This window comes from Tympanuchus pallidicinctus, unplaced genomic scaffold, assembly GCF_026119805.1.
Source record: "Tympanuchus pallidicinctus isolate F22 unplaced genomic scaffold, pur_lepc_1.0 scaffold8, whole genome shotgun sequence".
NCBI classification, from domain to species: domain Eukaryota; kingdom Metazoa; phylum Chordata; class Aves; order Galliformes; family Phasianidae; genus Tympanuchus; species Tympanuchus pallidicinctus.
The window spans coordinates 52,365,569-52,382,954 of NW_026294802.1; the positions used below are offsets into that span (position 1 = coordinate 52,365,569).

A 17,386-nucleotide genomic window follows, 5' to 3' on the forward strand; every position below is an offset into this window, starting at 1 on the left:
TCTTACCGCCTCCTCTTTACCGTGTTTCTCTCATTGCTTAACATTTGTTTTGCCGGAATAAGATGCTAATAAAATCAAGAACAGTTACCAAATTGGTTTTCAAGTGTTGCATTCCAATTATAAAAACCTAATTCCTCCTCCCATCCGCTGAACCTTTTTGGTATTAACAGGCTTTACTATGCAAAGTGATGCAGGGGCTGTTTCGTTTACAGTAATTAAATGAATGTCAATTGTTTTAGTTGTTTCCGAGGGAGAGTTCTACACGAGTATTAGCATGTTCTGCTAACCCTTACGTTCTGCTCTTCAGGCCTGCTGCAAACCCTTGGGGGTTGACCATTGACCTGAGACTGCGTACCCAGACATGCCAAGTGCATCTCAATGAGACAAGCTCTTTTTCTCAGTTTCTATGGAACCAGCAGAGCGGAACTAATATAACGTCCGCATATAGATGAAAGAATGAAGAGGAAAAAGGGCTTTACAGCTAAATTAATTAAGCAGATGTACCTGTCTAATTAAAGACAGGCCGTCCCTTTTGTACCCTAGCTGCAGTACAAACAGTATTTAAATACACTCTCTACCCATTTCATCTATCAAAATATTTAGTTGGAACACTCAGATGAAGGTGATATTAGCGAGATGAGCTTCCCATGTATTATTAATAGAAGGGCTCCCAATTATGCATGAATGCTACAGCATATCTTTATAGTAATAGCATAAAAAACAGCTGCCCAAACAGGTTACCAAACAGCACATTTGTAACAGGTAAAACTGTTATAAATGCTCTGGCCCAGCTTTACACAAGGGTTTGCAGTCAGGCCCTGCGTGGCTGTTCCTGGCACCGTGAGTTGAATTTCTCAGTGCAAGAGGCACAGAGGACTCAACTCATATTGCCAGTACTAGAGACTAACTTATTTATCCTGAGATCTTTAATGCTATCCCTCATTTTGGCAAATCCCCGCTCATCAAACCTCCCAAAGGTTTTGAGAATTCTGACCTTAAACTCTCATCATCCCTACCCCAAATAACACAGCACCACCGGAGCCACCCAGCTAAGCAGGGCCTTCCCAACCAAATTTACTCCGCAGGTGCAAGGAAGGATTTGAGCACACATATCCTTATGGTACTCCATATACTTGATTAAAGACAACAACAGGGACATACTTGATAGCAGCAGGAGCAGAGAAGTCACAGAACCAAAAGGCTCCTGGGGGCACACGCATCCTACCTCTTCCTAGACATAAAGACTTCAAGGAGAAAGCTGAGGCACCCTCAACCCCTGCTCAAGGGGAGCTCACACTCATACACAGCAGAAACAGTCATAATAAAGGCATCAAACTCAGTGAATCGCAACAACAAATCACACTCCTTCCTTGGAAGCATGAAAGATGCACGTTCCCATAGCCAGGCTCTAATTAATAGTGCTGTACTTCTCACCTCTCGTGATTTTCTAATTAAGAAAGACTTACCTGAATTTTAGGGCAACCCGATCCAGGCAGAGCAAACCCCAGCCAAGCTACAGCAGCCCCAGGTGCAACCCCAGCCAGCAGGAAATAAGATGGGAATAGCTGCTACAGAAGAGCCTCTAACACAGGCTGAGAGCCTCGTTATGCCCTTAATTGGGTTCTAAATGTGATGAACCTGCTCGTGGTTTTCTGTGACTCTAGAAACTATCTCCTGTTCTTCTGAGTGTTTCTGCCTGGCTGTGTGATTGCAGAGCAGATCGCAGGGACCGTCCTGCTGCTCTGCCAGAGTATTTTAAGAAAGTTGAGTGAACAAGGGAACAAAAAACCAAAGAACATCTAGTAGCTTTAATATTGTAAGTTATGTATGGATATGACATGGTTAACATAAAACTGCTAATTGCTCCATTGCAGAGTCAGGAAAGGACATCTGAATCAAACACAGGAGCTTCCTTAGCTGCCACCCTTCATAATTTGGATCACAAAACAAAAGCAAAACAAAAATCCCTAAAAGCACAATCTCTTATTCTGTCTTCACCTTGGTGAGCTCTGAATCTAACACTGCTTGGTTGAATTCCTGTTCCCCTGTGAATGTGCCACATCAGTGACTGGATTGCAAGCACTGCAAGGAAAAATTGAAACCAACTATCCAAGAAATCAACCTTAATTAATTAGAAGCATTTAATTTTTTGCACGGAAGGGGCTTAATGATACAGCTTTCTATAAACTCAAAGATAGGATATGAATCTTGATCAGCATTGACGTCAAAGGCGTCTTCATAAAACTCCTGCAGATCCCTGACGTTCCTGTGATAGGCGTCCACGCGTTTCTCAATGTTCTCCTCCTTGTCCTTGGGGTTCTGCTTGAGGCGGGCTTGGATCTTCGCAGTGGGCGCTGGTCTGAGTGTCGTGTGGTATCTGCAGATAAGACACAAATGTCACCTCTTCAGCTCAGCTTGAGGACACAGCAGCCATCGCCTCACTCACTCCATGGTTCTCCTACCGCTGTTCCTTTCTGGTCTAGGTTGGAAACTTCAAGGTAAGTTAACCAGCATTCCTGCTCTCAGATACTCAAGAACCAAGAGGTTCCCTTGAAGTGGTGCAGAAACTGCTGCCAGTGTCTGTCTGCTTTGTTGGAGGCAATGCAACACTGCTTCCCGTAAGGTGCAGATAAACCCCTGCCCTGTGCCCAATGCTGCAAATTAAGAAGCACTTCTGGATCTGTTCTGGCCCCGCTCTCCCATGCCTGCTTCTGGGAGGATGAAAGATAGAATGTAATTCTTGGTGTCTTTTTATAGTAGCTGGAAATAAAAAGAGCTTGATTCGCTCTGAGGTAGATTTTAGTTACTTCTGATTTCCAAAACGCTAAAATTTGGCTCTCCTGAACTCGCAGCTGTGGATTTACAGAGGCAGAGGATTTCCATCAGCAGAGTCCAGCCCAGCCTGCCCACACAGCTGATGCCAGAAGGTATTCAGACAATGATTCTGTATTGCCAGAGGCTCCCAGCAATTGCTAAAAGCTCTTTTGCAAACACGTATTTAAATTTTCTGCCACAGTATTTCTGCTTCTGACTGATCCTCTCCTGCCCCCTTTGCTCCTGATGTCACAGAGACAGTGCATCCCTCTATAGTAAAGCCAATTTTCCTGAAACCATTGGGATAGAAGCAACAACAAGGAGGAAAGCAGAGCCTCTGCACAGAACTGCATTGCAGCTCCAGCTGGTTCCACGATGTGGGAACAAAATTCATTCCACGTGAGGATTATTTAGGATACAGCTGAAGGCCACCCGCCCTCCTCACTGCATTTCAGCCAGTGATGCAGCTTTAATATAATGATGAGGATTAGATACAGCATCTAAAACAATTCAATTCACAATGAATTTGTAAGGAATAAAACCCAGACTTTGGAAGAAGGAGACGTGTTAACTGGAGCAGATACCAAACAGGCTAATCCTAATGATAGGAAATGCAAAGACGTGTGAATGATTTGCTCCGTGCCGTTCATTTCTTCTCAACAACTGCATCACTTATTACTAAAACAAAGAGAACACTTCTGCAAATCACTGCTGCTGTCACCAGTTAATGTTGCACCTAGAGTGAGATGTCTGAATAATCGCACGGCTTTGGCACAAACCCAGTATTTAGGGCCTTATCTTCGAGGGTTCCGTGTTTGTCTTTGATTCAACAGAAGGCATTTGCACGTTAAGAATGTGAAACAGTGCTGTACAACTCCAGTGTGGGGAGTTATCCACTGGAGGTAATAAAACAGCACAAGCGACAGTTGGAGTTGCAGCCCCACTTCCAGCAGAGATGTAGGGCGGTCCCTCACAACACCAGGGTGGGGAAGGCAGTAACCTGATGTCCCCATGAAACGAGGCGATGTGAGCATCCGTGAGACAAACCAGCACATCTGAGAACCACGTTGTACAGCGACTCTGTGTCTCAAACAAGTTTGCTCTACTGAGCGGGAAATGTTTTAATATCTCATGGTAGGCAGAACCATCACAGCAGCAGGGGAAGTAAAACACAGCAAGATTTCCATCTTCCCCAGCTGGAAAGCCTTCAGAATTCTCATGGGAATGTCTGAAAACCATCTGCATTTAGGTTAGGTTTCAGACATCTTCCCTCAGCATTATTTTTACCGACCAATTTAGTTGCCATTAAAATGTTAAGAATGGAGCCACTTGCTGCTGTGCATTTCAGTCTCTGGGAATTTAAAATGCCCTGTTCTGCGGAGAGGAGCATACAGGAACAGATGGGTGGGTTGGTACTTGAGTAGCTATGAAAATTTTAACTTTTCTTTTAAGGAATCCCTGAGCATGAGTACAATATTCCTGAGGTTCCTTAGATTTCTATGAAGTCTACTTGCTGCTTTCATCTTGCTGGCAGTCTTAAAAAAAAAAAGTTAAACGTGAGATATTAGTGCTAACCTTTCCCCTGTGACTGGATCAATCCTCCGCTGAGACAGTCGTTCAATGATGGATTCGTAGGGAAGATTGAAGAAAAATACCCTATGGAGAACATAATGAGTAAGAGCATTAACATCCCGAGAACAGCACTGGCAATCTTCAGAGAGGAGTTAATCCTTATCCTAATGGAACGGGACATACAGACATGGAAATGTCCATCATGCATCAGTGTATCAGAAGGCAGTAGTATATGCACAGATTCTTCTCTGGTTCCTCTCCCATCTTGTTGAGCCTCCAAGCTAGGAGAGCAGTTATTGCATTTCAAAGGCAGCAGTGAGTAGCACAGTGCAGCGTCAGAGCTCAGCATACACCCATGCCAGGGCACAGAAAGCAGCACAGAGAGGCATGACCCCTCTGGCAACAAGCCTTGCTGCTAAGAGAAAAGGTTCATGCTTGGTTTTAAGATCCAAGTCTGCAATTCTCATTGAGTCTGTACGAGTCACAGTTGCTCAGCACCCTAAAACATCCGACCCCCAGTGTGAGGAGTGTGGGTTTCATGCTGTGAACAGAGCATGGGGTGGGACTGGTCAGCTCCTTCCACCTGCCTTACATGAGAGCCCTGATCTGAATCAAGGATGCACAACCAGAACTCAATACACACTGCTATGGAGCCCAGCCGTGCCGTTGTGCCCGTCCCACAGTGACCCCTCGTTGCCAGGTTGGTTCCACACAATGGTTCTGTCAATTTTATATTCTGGTCCAAAAACACTTCAGCAGAAAATTCCCAATGAATTCTCATAGTGAGACTGAGTGCTGCGAGCCCCCAGCCTGGGGGAGTCCCACAGTCATTGGAAGAGCCGGAACAAAGGTCACATTTAATGGTGAATTTAGAGCAAAACAAGAAGTAAAGCTTCCCTTGAAAACTTAGGAAAATAAACTTCTACCAACTGAACAGGCCCGAAGGCTGTACACACGTGTTTCTTTATAAAGCACCTTATTCTGCTGCTCCCTGCAAGGCCCCACTTCCCACTTCGGCTGTCTGCCTCTCGCAGCGATGCGGCACGCTTTAGACATTCACCAAAGGAACATTTTACACTGCCTGGGTGGGATCAAACCAGATGAAAGGCTGAGCTTTGCCTCGGCGTGCACAGAGCAGATTACTAGAATCCTTTGTAGGATTTAAAGTTATGAAAATCATCTCTCTTTTCAAATGTTTACAGATAATGACTTCCTTTCACACCGCGGTAACAAAACAACAGCCAGGAATAAAACATTCAAGATCTCGGAGGTTCCAAAGACAGGAAGAGAACAACAGTTTCAACACTCTTTTATCCCATACACTCTGAACATTTTGTTTTTCTTTGTTTCCGTTGCCCAACAATGGCACAAAAACGTGATTGTCAGAACAGGTAACATCTGATGATGCATCTCGAGATGAATATTCTAGTAGAGAGGAACAACACCTATGCAGTCATGATAATTGATACGGCTTCCCATTATATTCTGAAATAAACAAAACCACTAAAGGATTATAACCTGGCGTATCAAGAAAGCTTGTCGTAATTCATAGTTACCAACTCAGGAAGTATTACGGTGTTTGAAACAGAAGAGCCTAAAAAACTCCACTTAAAAAGCTGCCAACAAAATGAACTCTGAAAGCCTTGTCTGAGATTCCCTTCTTTTCTACACAAGATGCTTCTTATTATCCAGGCTGGTGTCACCATTAAAGAGAAGTGTCGGGGGAAGATGTGGGAGAGAACAGACATTGCTGCTAATACGGATTTCTTTCTTCCCCCAACGCATGGTAACAGGGTGCACGTGGGACACACGGCACAAACTCCTGACATGGCCCAGCAGAAGGAGGCACCACACGGCCCCCAGAGGTGCAACACAGCTGGAGCCCCAGGGCTGGCTGGGTAACGTCACTCCGAGGCAGGAAAAGAAAGGGAAAAAACAATGGAGCTATCAGGGACGTTTTAAATGCTTCCATTTAGAAAGTGTTGTGATTGTTTTGAAGGAGACACGCACTGCGCACTTACGCAGCCCCAGGAGGTCACCCACATGAGTGAGCCCTATTTACACGCGCTCTACAGAGCATTGGCCTTCTGGTTGGTATTTCTCGAGCCTCAAGCTGTCCAGGTAATGCCTTTGTTGCATTGAGACAAAGGGCTGCATCCACGACCCCAGAGCTCAGAGCCGTAATGGGAGCAGCTCCTGGCAAGCACTGGGCTCAGAGCTTGGCCCCTTCTGCATACAGTGCTTTGTTTTTCTCCCCCACATCAATGCATCTTCCGTAAAGCTCGCGTTAGGAATCAGCCAGGCTTTGTATGTTGTAATGTGTCACAACTTCTATCAAGGGGAAATATGAAACAGATGTCATCAGAATCGGTAGACAGGGAGGCAAGGAAACACAGCCTCATATCAAAGGATACTACATTATACTGCTAGATTAGCATCTAGCACAGCTTCTCTTTCAGAGTTGGCAAGCTGTTAGTTCAGCTCTGCAACAGGTGAATAACGTCAATCAGCAGCAGCACGAGGTCTGCTCTGGGATGGGCTGGGCACAGACCTTCCAGGAATCCTCCCTGCTGAACCACAGCTCAGCTCCCTGCCTGGGGACAGCCCCAAACCCTCGGCACCCAGGTACAGATGGCTGTTCTGTGGAATATAACTTGGTAGAACACTCAGCCCAAACCTACCGAGTGGACACACGGCTGCCAAGTGCAGGAGTGAACAAAGCAACTTGTAAGCAAAGCTCTGTCCTCTCTCCTTTGGTCTCTGTTCCAGGAGAGAGGGTCCAGTCCCACCAGCTGGCTTACACAGATAACAAAACCAGGAACAAATGTCAAAGGGAAAAAATCTTATGTCAAAACCCTGCTTAATTCCCACTGTGTGTGGTGATTGCTAAGGGGCCTTCCAACACAAACCATCTCACGATTCTCTGATTCTACTTGTCTAATCTACTGCAGCTTTCAGATACATTAGAGACATTAAAGTCCAACAAATTAATAATGTTGATGACACCATCACTGCGCACGTAGTCAAAGGCCCTGTTATGAGAACTATCTGCCTTTGGATGATGATGAAGCACATGGGGCCTCCAACAGCTGGAATATAATGCTGTTTTCCTACCAGCCATCTGCTATTCCATAACGGTGTTCCAATCGCTTCTGGCTTTTCAGCACTGCCACTGCAGCATCCTGATGGCTTCCCTTCACAAACAGAGAAGGTAAAGGTGGTGATGGCAGAGGTTTTTGGAGAAACATGTCACAGCCATGCAGTAAATAAGAAGGAAGCGTTTCTGATCTGCACAGCAGCATTCTTCTAATCCTGAACAACGCATTTGTTCCAGATGGCAACCTGGTTAACCCAAGTTATAAACAACTGACAGAGCTGAGAGTTGTCCTCAGGAGAATTTTTTTGGCGGTGGTTTTCCTGTTTTGTGGATATAATGTCACAGTCTCAAAGCACGTACAACAGGAAAATGTGTTGCCATTAAAACAGAACTAAAAAAGTGTTGTGTGCCTGCATCTGACACCATCGAGCTGGGGATGAGGGCACGCTTCTCTTCCCCAGGTAGGTCCTGACAGCCACCTCCCAGGATGGCCCCACTGCCTTCCAGCTGCCTTCACAGCCATGAGAAGCAAAGCTCTGCTTGTCAGACCACGGCCATCCACAGGTCTTGGTCTTGTAACGTCATCATAGCTGCTCTGCGAGGCTGACCTGAAGGAACGATGCAGATGTTGACTGTTCAGGACCTGAGCTATTTACTTAGGCCAGATTCTCATTGGCATTTCCTGTTACCTGGAGTTTCTCTGGATTGACATCAGTGGAGGGGAGCACAAAGCCAAGCCCTTTTTGTAAGCTTACTGCCAGTGAAATCCGACCTGCACCACTAAATCTAATGGCATTCATACCTCGTTTACATTTATGGATGTAAAGAGAACGTGACACAATATCTGAGAACACTGAACTCAGAATCTTGACTCCCTAACTGGCATTTAAAAACAGGCAGTGCTGCCTCACCTGTGGCTGTGCTATGGCCAGAACAGCCTTGGCAAGAAAGTTGGGACGCTTGAATTAAAAAAAGAAAAGGCAACAACAACAACAAACACCAAAAGCACAGCACTGGGCCACTTCCAATGCAGCATTTAAACTTTTGAGTTGAAACTGCAACTTTAAAAATAGTAAGCTATTAATCTTTCCCTTATTTTCTTGACTCCTATACATCTCCTCCCATGTAGGCAGGTACCAGCTGCCATACTCCCATTCTTCACGCTCTGCACTCTGCAAAAAAAGAGGCCCCTGCTGGCCAATTCTTGTTTAAAATTGTGCATAATTGATAGTGGCAAATCTACCCCAGCTGTGTCTAAAACCTCTCCAGGGGCAAGAAAAACACTCTCTGTGACTGTCATTAACTACTAAATTAGCAAGTGCTCCTGGCAGTTTACAACATACCACATCAGTCTGCTTTTCTTTAAATAAAAAAGGAAAAAAATAGAATGTGAAGATCAGATGCCTGTGTGATCTCAAAGTTACTTCTAACTTTGCTGGCAGAACTTTGAGAGAAGCCCCAGCTAAACAGGAGCAAAAGGCAATGGAAAGAGTGAGTGGGAGAAAGAGCAAAAGAGAGAGGAAGGAGGGGGAAGGACCCTAAAACTACGCTCTTTTTTAGGCAGACAAATAGAAAATGCTAAGCTCAAGGCGAGAAAATGGAGTCTTTGATAAGGTGTGATACATCTTTGACAATCAAGATATTAACACTACATTGTCTGATGCTATGACATAATTCCCTATGAAAAGGAGCTCACCTGGAGGACTTCGTTCTGGCAGCACAACAGCTTCAATTTTTGTATTTGAGATATAAAGCTGGAAAAGAAATGAGGCTATTGAAGTGTATGGATGCAGCAGCTCCCTAAAGGGCTGCCAGAGGTCGAATCCTTGTGTGATCATTGGCTCCATGCAAGATCCTCCCTCTGGTTCATAAAACGGAGCCAAAGCAGGTGGAGGAGGGAATAACACAGCTCTCACCAAAGGATGAAGTAGCCCTGGAGGTATTATGGACTGGCCTGGCAGAGAGATAAGAACCATGGATAAACCATGGGCCCACTGTTAAAACTGACAACAGTTGTTTTTGTTTAAAAGCTTCCCAAAATACAAAAAAACCCCAAACTTCTGGATCAAGCCAAGCAGGGGTAAGGCAGCAGGCTTGGTCAAGATACAAGTAAAATCTGCACTGCAAAGTGCTTTTAGCACTACTGAGCTTTCTCAACAATACGGCAGATGAAGTTAGGGTTCAACCTGAGAGGGAAAAAGAGGTTCAGATTTGAATCCAAGTGACTCCTCTCAGTTAAAATCCTGGTCACCTTGTCTTTATTGATGTTTTAGCCAGCCAGACACCATGCTTGGATCAAGCAGTTTCCCTTTAGAATGTGCCCTTGAAACCTTGGCTAAGCCACCTCTCAAGAGCCCATGCACAGGACTCTGTGCACACCCTATTCTGTAATTACATTCTCCATCTCCAAACTACCTCATAAAGACTGGTTATGTAGATCCCACCTACCTCTTCCCCAGTCTTGTTCAGCTTCCTCTCAGTGTAGCTATCAACCAGCCAGGTATTCTGCCCATGGGTACCCAGACTACAAATGATCTTCTAAGGCTGAACTACTGACTGAATGTGGATCTTAGTTTACCTCCTATCCTAAATACCGCTTTTGCATCTCTCTGCAGAGGATGAAATGAACCGTATCTCTTATTTATGGGTGGAGGTATTGGGAGGTTTTATTCAGCAATGTCTTTCAAGTTCTAGGATCTCTTCTGATGAAGAATGCTTAGTTCTATTTTGAGAAGTAATTTCACCCTCTAGGTTTGGACCACGAGGGAAAAAACATTGCATAAAGACTAAAGCACAGGTTAATCAGCCCAACGTAGAGCTCCTACAATGACTCACTTGACAACAAGCTCTTTCCAGACATCGGATCTTCCTTTTCAAATGGATGCATTTCTGTAGGATAACTCTGAAAGGCAGCTAAGTGGGCCACAATTCCCAAGACGTGGCTTCAGGCCAGGGGAGCGAGACGAACATCATCCTTCAGAGCTGCAGATGTTCTCTTAGTGGGCAGTATGAAGCAATGACCCCATGAGGTGCTCTCCACCCAGCAGTTAGATGTGTTCAGCAGGGATGGGGTCTCTGGGCAGCTCGCCCTCCAGCCATCACGGTGTCTCTGCAGGTGCCACATGGCTCACCCCACAGGATTGGGCACAGCCTTGCGAGGCAGAACCACGGGCTGGGGCTTCAGCTGGGAGAAAGCAGAGACGCTGCTCTGGCATCACACAGATGTGCACCCAGAGCCGTCTCACGCAAGACGAGCTGCAGGCAGTGTAAGTGCTATATAAGCACAGTGAAAAACACACATGTACAGAGCAAATGCTTTCATACTAGGGGCTTCCATGGGGTTTTAAAGCTTCAATTCAGAAAGCAACATTAACTCTTTCTGTATGCACTATGTGGCTTGCTCCATTCAAACCTGCTTTACGTTTCTCCCTTCATTTTCATTCTTTGCCTCCTCCTTACTCTCAGCTGTTATTTGAGCATCTTTGCATTCCGCCTGGAGTTCATTCCAGCGGTGCTTTATGAATCACACAATAAGATGGCAGCCAGCACTGCCTTGGAGTAACGTGGCTGCCACGATTCCCCCCATCCATAAGGTTAGTCAGATCCATCTCCCAGAATCGAAAGCCTCTGCAGCCCCGGAGGCCCACGGTTGGGAGCCTGAATCCACTCCCCCCAGCACAGTCCCGTTTCCTCAGATGCCTGCAGCCCTCCCTGCATTAATTACATTCTGCTGAGCAAATCTTAACTCCAGGGTTAAGCACTTGGAAACTCGTATCAGAAGCGATGCCTTCACTGCCTGTCTGCTGCTTTTCTCTGCTACCAACTGCCTCTAAAAAGCACTTTTCCTCCTTATAATCTTCTTCCTGACACTTTTCTTCCTTTTAAATAAACAGAATCAAATTGATAGCAAATGATGTTTAATCTTAAGCGTTCTCATAAGAAGCTACATCGGAGTCCCCCCACTCCACCATTTAAACACAAACTTCTGTTGCTGGCAGGATATTTGGTCGAAGAGATAAATGAAAGAACCGACACCAAAAAGTGTACGATGTGGGGGCGAGGGGAGGGAATAAAAGAATGGATTATTATGTGTCATTTTATATGTGTGTCAAAGGAAACCAATTTCATAATAGGGAATAAAAATTCCCTGTTTAAATACTGTCAAATAAATCCTCAAATGTAATAGGGTTCACTTCTGGGGAAAAGAAAACTAAATCCGATTAAATATTAATGCGGCGTAGTATTAATTAAGAGAGAAAAAAGTCCATCAAGAGAACCCCAATATGTTTACTGTGTCCCCAGGAAGCTGGAAAATTTCACAATCAAGTGTGTAAATGTTCTAAAAAAGGGTCCTGAATATTTTATGAATATTTGTCATAAAACAGAAATAATAACCACTGTGCAGAGCTATTAGAATTAATATTTATGCTGCCCGCCATGAAATATTCATGGGGACAGAGAAAGGGGGGCCCGTAAGACAAGAATTAATTTACATTGGGCTTGGTTTACCCGCTGGCTTGATGTTTAAAGACGGGTTGACAAGGCTCCATATGAATCCGTCAGTCACTTGCAGCGGTAGGTGGGGTGAAGGCAGGGGAAGGCGGGGGGAAGCGGGTCCAAGCTGCTGACAGCTCACAGATTGAGTTTCTGACAGCCCTTAAAAAACCTAAACGGCCCCCCACCTTTTTTTCCTTCTTCCATTGCCCAAGGCGCTCTGTACTGCCACCGTTCATCCGATCTCCCCTTCCATCTGCTGAAATTAAGGAATTAATGAGCGCTATACGCTTTACAGCGGGCCCCAGGAATGTTTACTGGTGATTAAATTATAATGCAGCCAAGCTGTATAATTCATGAACCAATTAAAGGAAGTGTTAGTTGATTTGATGGGAAGAGGACGTACAAAAAGCATTTAACTAATAGGGAACCGTGGGCTGCCGGGCGCTTTGGCTTTCTCGGATTACGCGGCTAATTGCTCTGCTTTATAGGGCTGTCACAGATAGCCATACATATTTCATTGTTCTCAAATACTTCAATTGTTTGCTTTCGTGTTGCTACTGTAATATGTAGAAGCCCAGCCAAACTTCAGTGTAGTTAAAGCACTACTCTGCAAAAGCAGGCTGCCTCGAGAGGAGGGGATGAGAGGGGCAGGAGGAGAAGGCTGGCTGACAAAGGGGAAACTTAAAGCTGCAGAGTTAAATGTCACTCAGCAATTACATGATTAAAAGGTGCAACATATGATAGTCTTTTGTTTTACAACTTTTTGGACACTAATATTCTATGCTGACTTCACCGCAGAGAAAATATTGGTAAACTAAGCTGCATTTTTGTTCTCAACACTGAGGAGCAACAGAAATAGGTGGCGAGAGAAATATATTATGAAAAAAGAATCCAGCAGGGAGGAGTTTGATTGCTGCGGTTATTGAGGATAACACATCATGTTTTAACTTATGTGCTTCGATATTCCAGAATACTGAGAGATGAAAGAGGCTGCTTTCCCACCTGGGAAAACACTCGGTGTCTAATGCAGAGCTGCACTTGAGCTTCATACCAACAGCTTCAGTTTGCTGCCCAAAGAATGGGAGGTTTACCTTTCCTGCCCAAAGAACAGGAGGTTTACCTCTGCTGCCATCCCACAAAGCGTCTCTGCTGGCTGACAGGCCGAGGGGTTTGATGGAAGAGGCCCATCAGTCAGTTGGGGTGCTCCTGTCCTCAGTCACCAACACGTGCATTCCCTCATCAGCTCCCAGCCTGCACCCAGAACTACATCTACTGCTGGAGAAACTGGGAGAAGATGGATACCACAAACTGATGCACTACGTTGTGGTCAGCCCTTGACACCTATTGAATAAAGAACAAGTTGGGTTAACTTGGGTACTATTTCTGCAGCCCAGAACTGCAGACTGAACTTCTACACGTCCCTAATCAGACATATTGTCACCCACCTGAGGCAGACTGGTAATTCCTAACCTCCTAATTTAGAGCTTTACCTTTCATAGCATTGTACGAATACCAACTACACAAAGTTCAAAACATCCCATAATGTAAAGCTGATCATCTGGTCCATCCGTCCCCTACTCCTGCATTGCTGCTCCCTATCACATGCCCCACACTACGGCACAGGGCATCGAGTCCCCTCTCTGAACCTATGGGCTCCAAAGAACCCAAGGATGTGTGCCAATCTGCCACAAGCAAAACTCTACAAAAACACCACTTTAAGAAAGGTTTTGTTAGGAAGGGACAGCCAGGAGCTGGTGCACAGGGCTACTCTTTAAAATGTGCCAGCTTCCATTGGCATTCCAATGACAAACCATCTCCCAGCCAAGTGCCACAGCATTAAACTAATAACATCCATTTCTGCCCTTCACTTCTGCTGGCATCATTCTGTTCTAAAAGCCACACCAAAGCACAAAAGCAGAGTACTTCTGCAGTCCAGTGCAGGTGTTCACCAGCACAAGGCAAGAGACTTACAGTCAGTGAGCATTTATTTTTTTCTAAAAAGCAGAATGTCTCTAAAAAGTCCTTGACAATCACTTTCTTTATTCAAACTACTATACATTGTTCATTTGTTCTTCGCTTCTGGCTTAACAAATAGAGAATTTTGGCTTGAGACATGAATAGGCATTCTCTGAAATAATGGAACGTGATTCCAATTGCACTATATAAGAACATACCATGAACCCACCACGTGGTTGAGTGAAATGAAAACTGAATTGCCTGCTCTGGAAAATAAAAAGGTTAAATTCTCTGTGAGATTCAACTCACTCGAGTGGGCAGTGCCCAGCATCAGGGATCTGTTAACACAGCTGAAAGTCAGTATGCAATACTGATAGGCTTTGAATTATACCACTGTTGCTCTCTCTCTCTCTCTCTCTATATATATGTATATATATATGTAGAGCTATAATATAGCTCTACAATTTCAGAAGGTCTATTAAATACATTGAGGACAGCATCTGTGTGTGAGTCGATGGTGAGAAATGGGAGGACCTCACAGCCTTGTCCCAGAAACAGTGAAATGCATCAGCGTGGGCCTTACAAGGGGGAAAAACAGAGGTGAGATGGGGGCCCAGAAACCCATGATTTCTGCCCATGTTCTGCCCATGATTACTGACAGGAAACGTCAAAACTTGGCAATGTCACGAAAGGAAGCAGAAAGTATTTTCTTTGTTGCTTTTGAAGTACCTCGGATACAATCAATCATACAGCAAAAAACTCCTCTATTTTGGTTCAATGTGGAAAAGGCTATTTGCATTTCAATATGTTCAACTTATCCTGCCAATAAAAACATGGGATGATGAAGAAGAGATCAGGCCACTGGAGTGAAAAACAAGAGATGACATCCTGCAGACCTTTCAGATAAAACGGCTCCTTGCTTGTAACATTTCTGTTGACGTCCCAATATTTCTGAATGATTGGGTTTTCAAATGAGATCAGTCAGCATGCAAATGAGGAAACAGGATCAAGACATCTCCAATATCTGATTGGGTAGAGAAATTATCAAAAGGCCCTTTTTTCATATCAAATTTCCATCACAAAAGGTCAAACTTTCAACTCCCATTACTTTTGCTAACTGCATTTCACTGTGCCTGCCAGCTCATTGCCGCTGCTGTTTTCAGAGGAAAAAAGAGAAGTAGCAAATGATAACATCTTCTCACACATCTGTCATCCGGGCTGGACAAACATTTCCTAATCTTATTCTATTTTTCTCTGTAGCCCTCAAAAATCCTTGCAGCCAAAGCATCGCTTCTTGCCTGGTTAGCCATTCCTATGTTGGTTTTATTTTTCTTAGCAGTTCTCTTTTTTTTGAGCCTACAAACCGACAAAGGCACCAGAGTGTTTGTTCTACAATTTGATCACTTAACATACAATCTAAAATGTGTGATTTTCTAAAAACATTTCCTTGTGTCATCGATCTGGATCGATGCCTAAACACTCAAGTAATGGATGTTCCAAAAAAGCCAAAAGACAGAGATGCTGCATGCATTATTTTCCCCAAATCCTCAGGCAGTTGCACATCCACTCACAGCCCATCCCTGACCACGATCTGCAATCCGTGGGCTGTGTGATCAGATTTGTTCCCCCAGCTCCATCACCTTCTGCTGCTGAAAGGTGCCAGCAGCAGGTGAGTTGCCAGCAGAGCACCTCCAGTACCTGCCTCCAGCTCACCCAGCTTGCTCCTGGTTGTCCCTTGGCAGAAGCTGCCACCAGATCTGCTACCACATCCCTCTCGGTCCCTCTGACAGAGGCTTTGTTCCAACAGCAGAGCTGCTGGGTGGGATTGGGTGAGCCTGAGATTCCAAGGCTTTGCTCTGTCTGCTCAAAGCATTCCACTCCTGTTGATTCAGAGAGAACTTACAGGTCGTGTCCACAGTAGCTCAGCACTCCTCTGTCTCATCCACTGCTTTCCTAGGCTGAAAGCTGACTTTTAGAGATAGAAAGTGGGGCATCAAACAGATGAAGAGTTAGTAGAAAGTGCAGGACTCAATGTATTTGTTGCTACTGGTCCCGTAAAAAAAAAAAATCTCTCTCAATGTTATTATCATTGTATCATATATAACCCATCAGATTAGTACCTAGAGATTTCTGCTCCTCTGATTTTCTCTGTTCTTATTACTCAACAACTAAATGTTTCACAAAGCCATTTCCTACAGAAATATTTATGTTCCCAAATGTTTATTGGCCCCTCCATCATGATCAAGCTTTTATGAGCACTCCATACAGAACTCTGAATTAAATACATAATTCCTCATCTATTGGATCTTGGCTTGATGCTGCGTTTGTCTATTTTATTCAGCAAGGCACTGTGGTGAACTGCACAATGCCTTACAGAAAAACTAATTTGTACAGTAAAGATATTTCTATCCAACACTGACTGTACGGGTTAGTGATTACAGAAAGATAATGAGGAGCAGGAGGACATAGGGTTTAAATTCCAACACTCGTTTATTGCGCTACGTTTTCTGAGCAACCTTTTAGGTAATTTTAACACAATTGTGGAGATCAGCCTCTGTGCCATTGCTACAAGGAGAGAGAAGATGCTCCTTGTAAACACTGGACAAACATTTCACCCTCACTTGCTCCATGTCACACAGGTTTCTGCAGCCACAGAGTCACTGTCCCTCAGTCAGTGTGAACAGTGGGACTTTCTCCTTGCTGGCAGCTGCTGGCTGTAGGAACAGATTGGATGTAGCAGCTCAGGAGCTGCTCTCCCAGACCGTGTCCTTTATATTTGATTTTCTACTTTTCTTCTCCTTACGACCAAATGTGCCTGTGCTGATTTGTGAATGTTTCTAAGTATCTATTAAACTAAGCTTTTGGGCTCCTTATCACATCTGATGAAGGCAACGTTATCTACTTCTTGGTATCCAACAAATTTCAGTCCCAGAACTAAGGGAAACTGTATGAATGTAGGTTCTCTGACAGCACAATAATGGTGATGGCATTTTAACCATAGGTCTTTACTCTTCACAGATCCCTTACTATTGAAACCCTAATCATTGTGCCATCTGGATAAAAGATCATTCTCTGGAAGGTTAAAATTGGCAGTATTCTCTTTCTGCCTGGAACAAGTCTGGTCAGAGGTCATTCCAGGATGAACTGGTGTCCCAGCCAGTAGTTAAGGGCTGGAGTTCACATGATTTAATAATGGGCCCTTCGAAGTAGTAGGAAAAAAAAATAAATCTAAGAACATTTGTTGACTGGAAGGTGTATTTGACATGAGGGTACCTTCAGGACCAAGGTGAGGATTTGTAAGTAAGAAGAACGGTGTAGCAAGTAGCTCAGCTCTGCCTTGGAATCATTAATACAGGCAACTTTTAAACAGAGTGGGTTTTCTTCATCTAAAGGATACTGCAGTTCAAACAAGACTGTCTGAATCTGTTGTGAATTACAACGTGTTTGGAA

The 17,386-nt window shown here is 44.4% G+C and overlaps 1 protein-coding gene across 2 annotated transcripts in view; it reads right to left on the reverse strand.

Annotated features, from left to right (window-relative positions):
* Positions 1-1,790: 1,790 nt before the first annotated feature.
* The window catches only part of AK8 (adenylate kinase 8), a 63,476-nt gene continuing 47,880 nt past the window's right edge, over positions 1,791-17,386 (reverse strand). For both annotated transcript variants that reach the window (XM_052669448.1, XM_052669447.1), the window contains exons 12-13: positions 4,390-4,470; positions 1,791-2,377 (exon numbers count right to left, since the gene is read on the reverse strand). In XM_052669448.1, the coding sequence (XP_052525408.1) occupies positions 2,128-2,377; positions 4,390-4,470 (331 nt within the window). In that variant the 3' untranslated portion in view covers positions 1,791-2,127. The remainder of the gene's footprint in view (positions 2,378-4,389; positions 4,471-17,386) is intronic.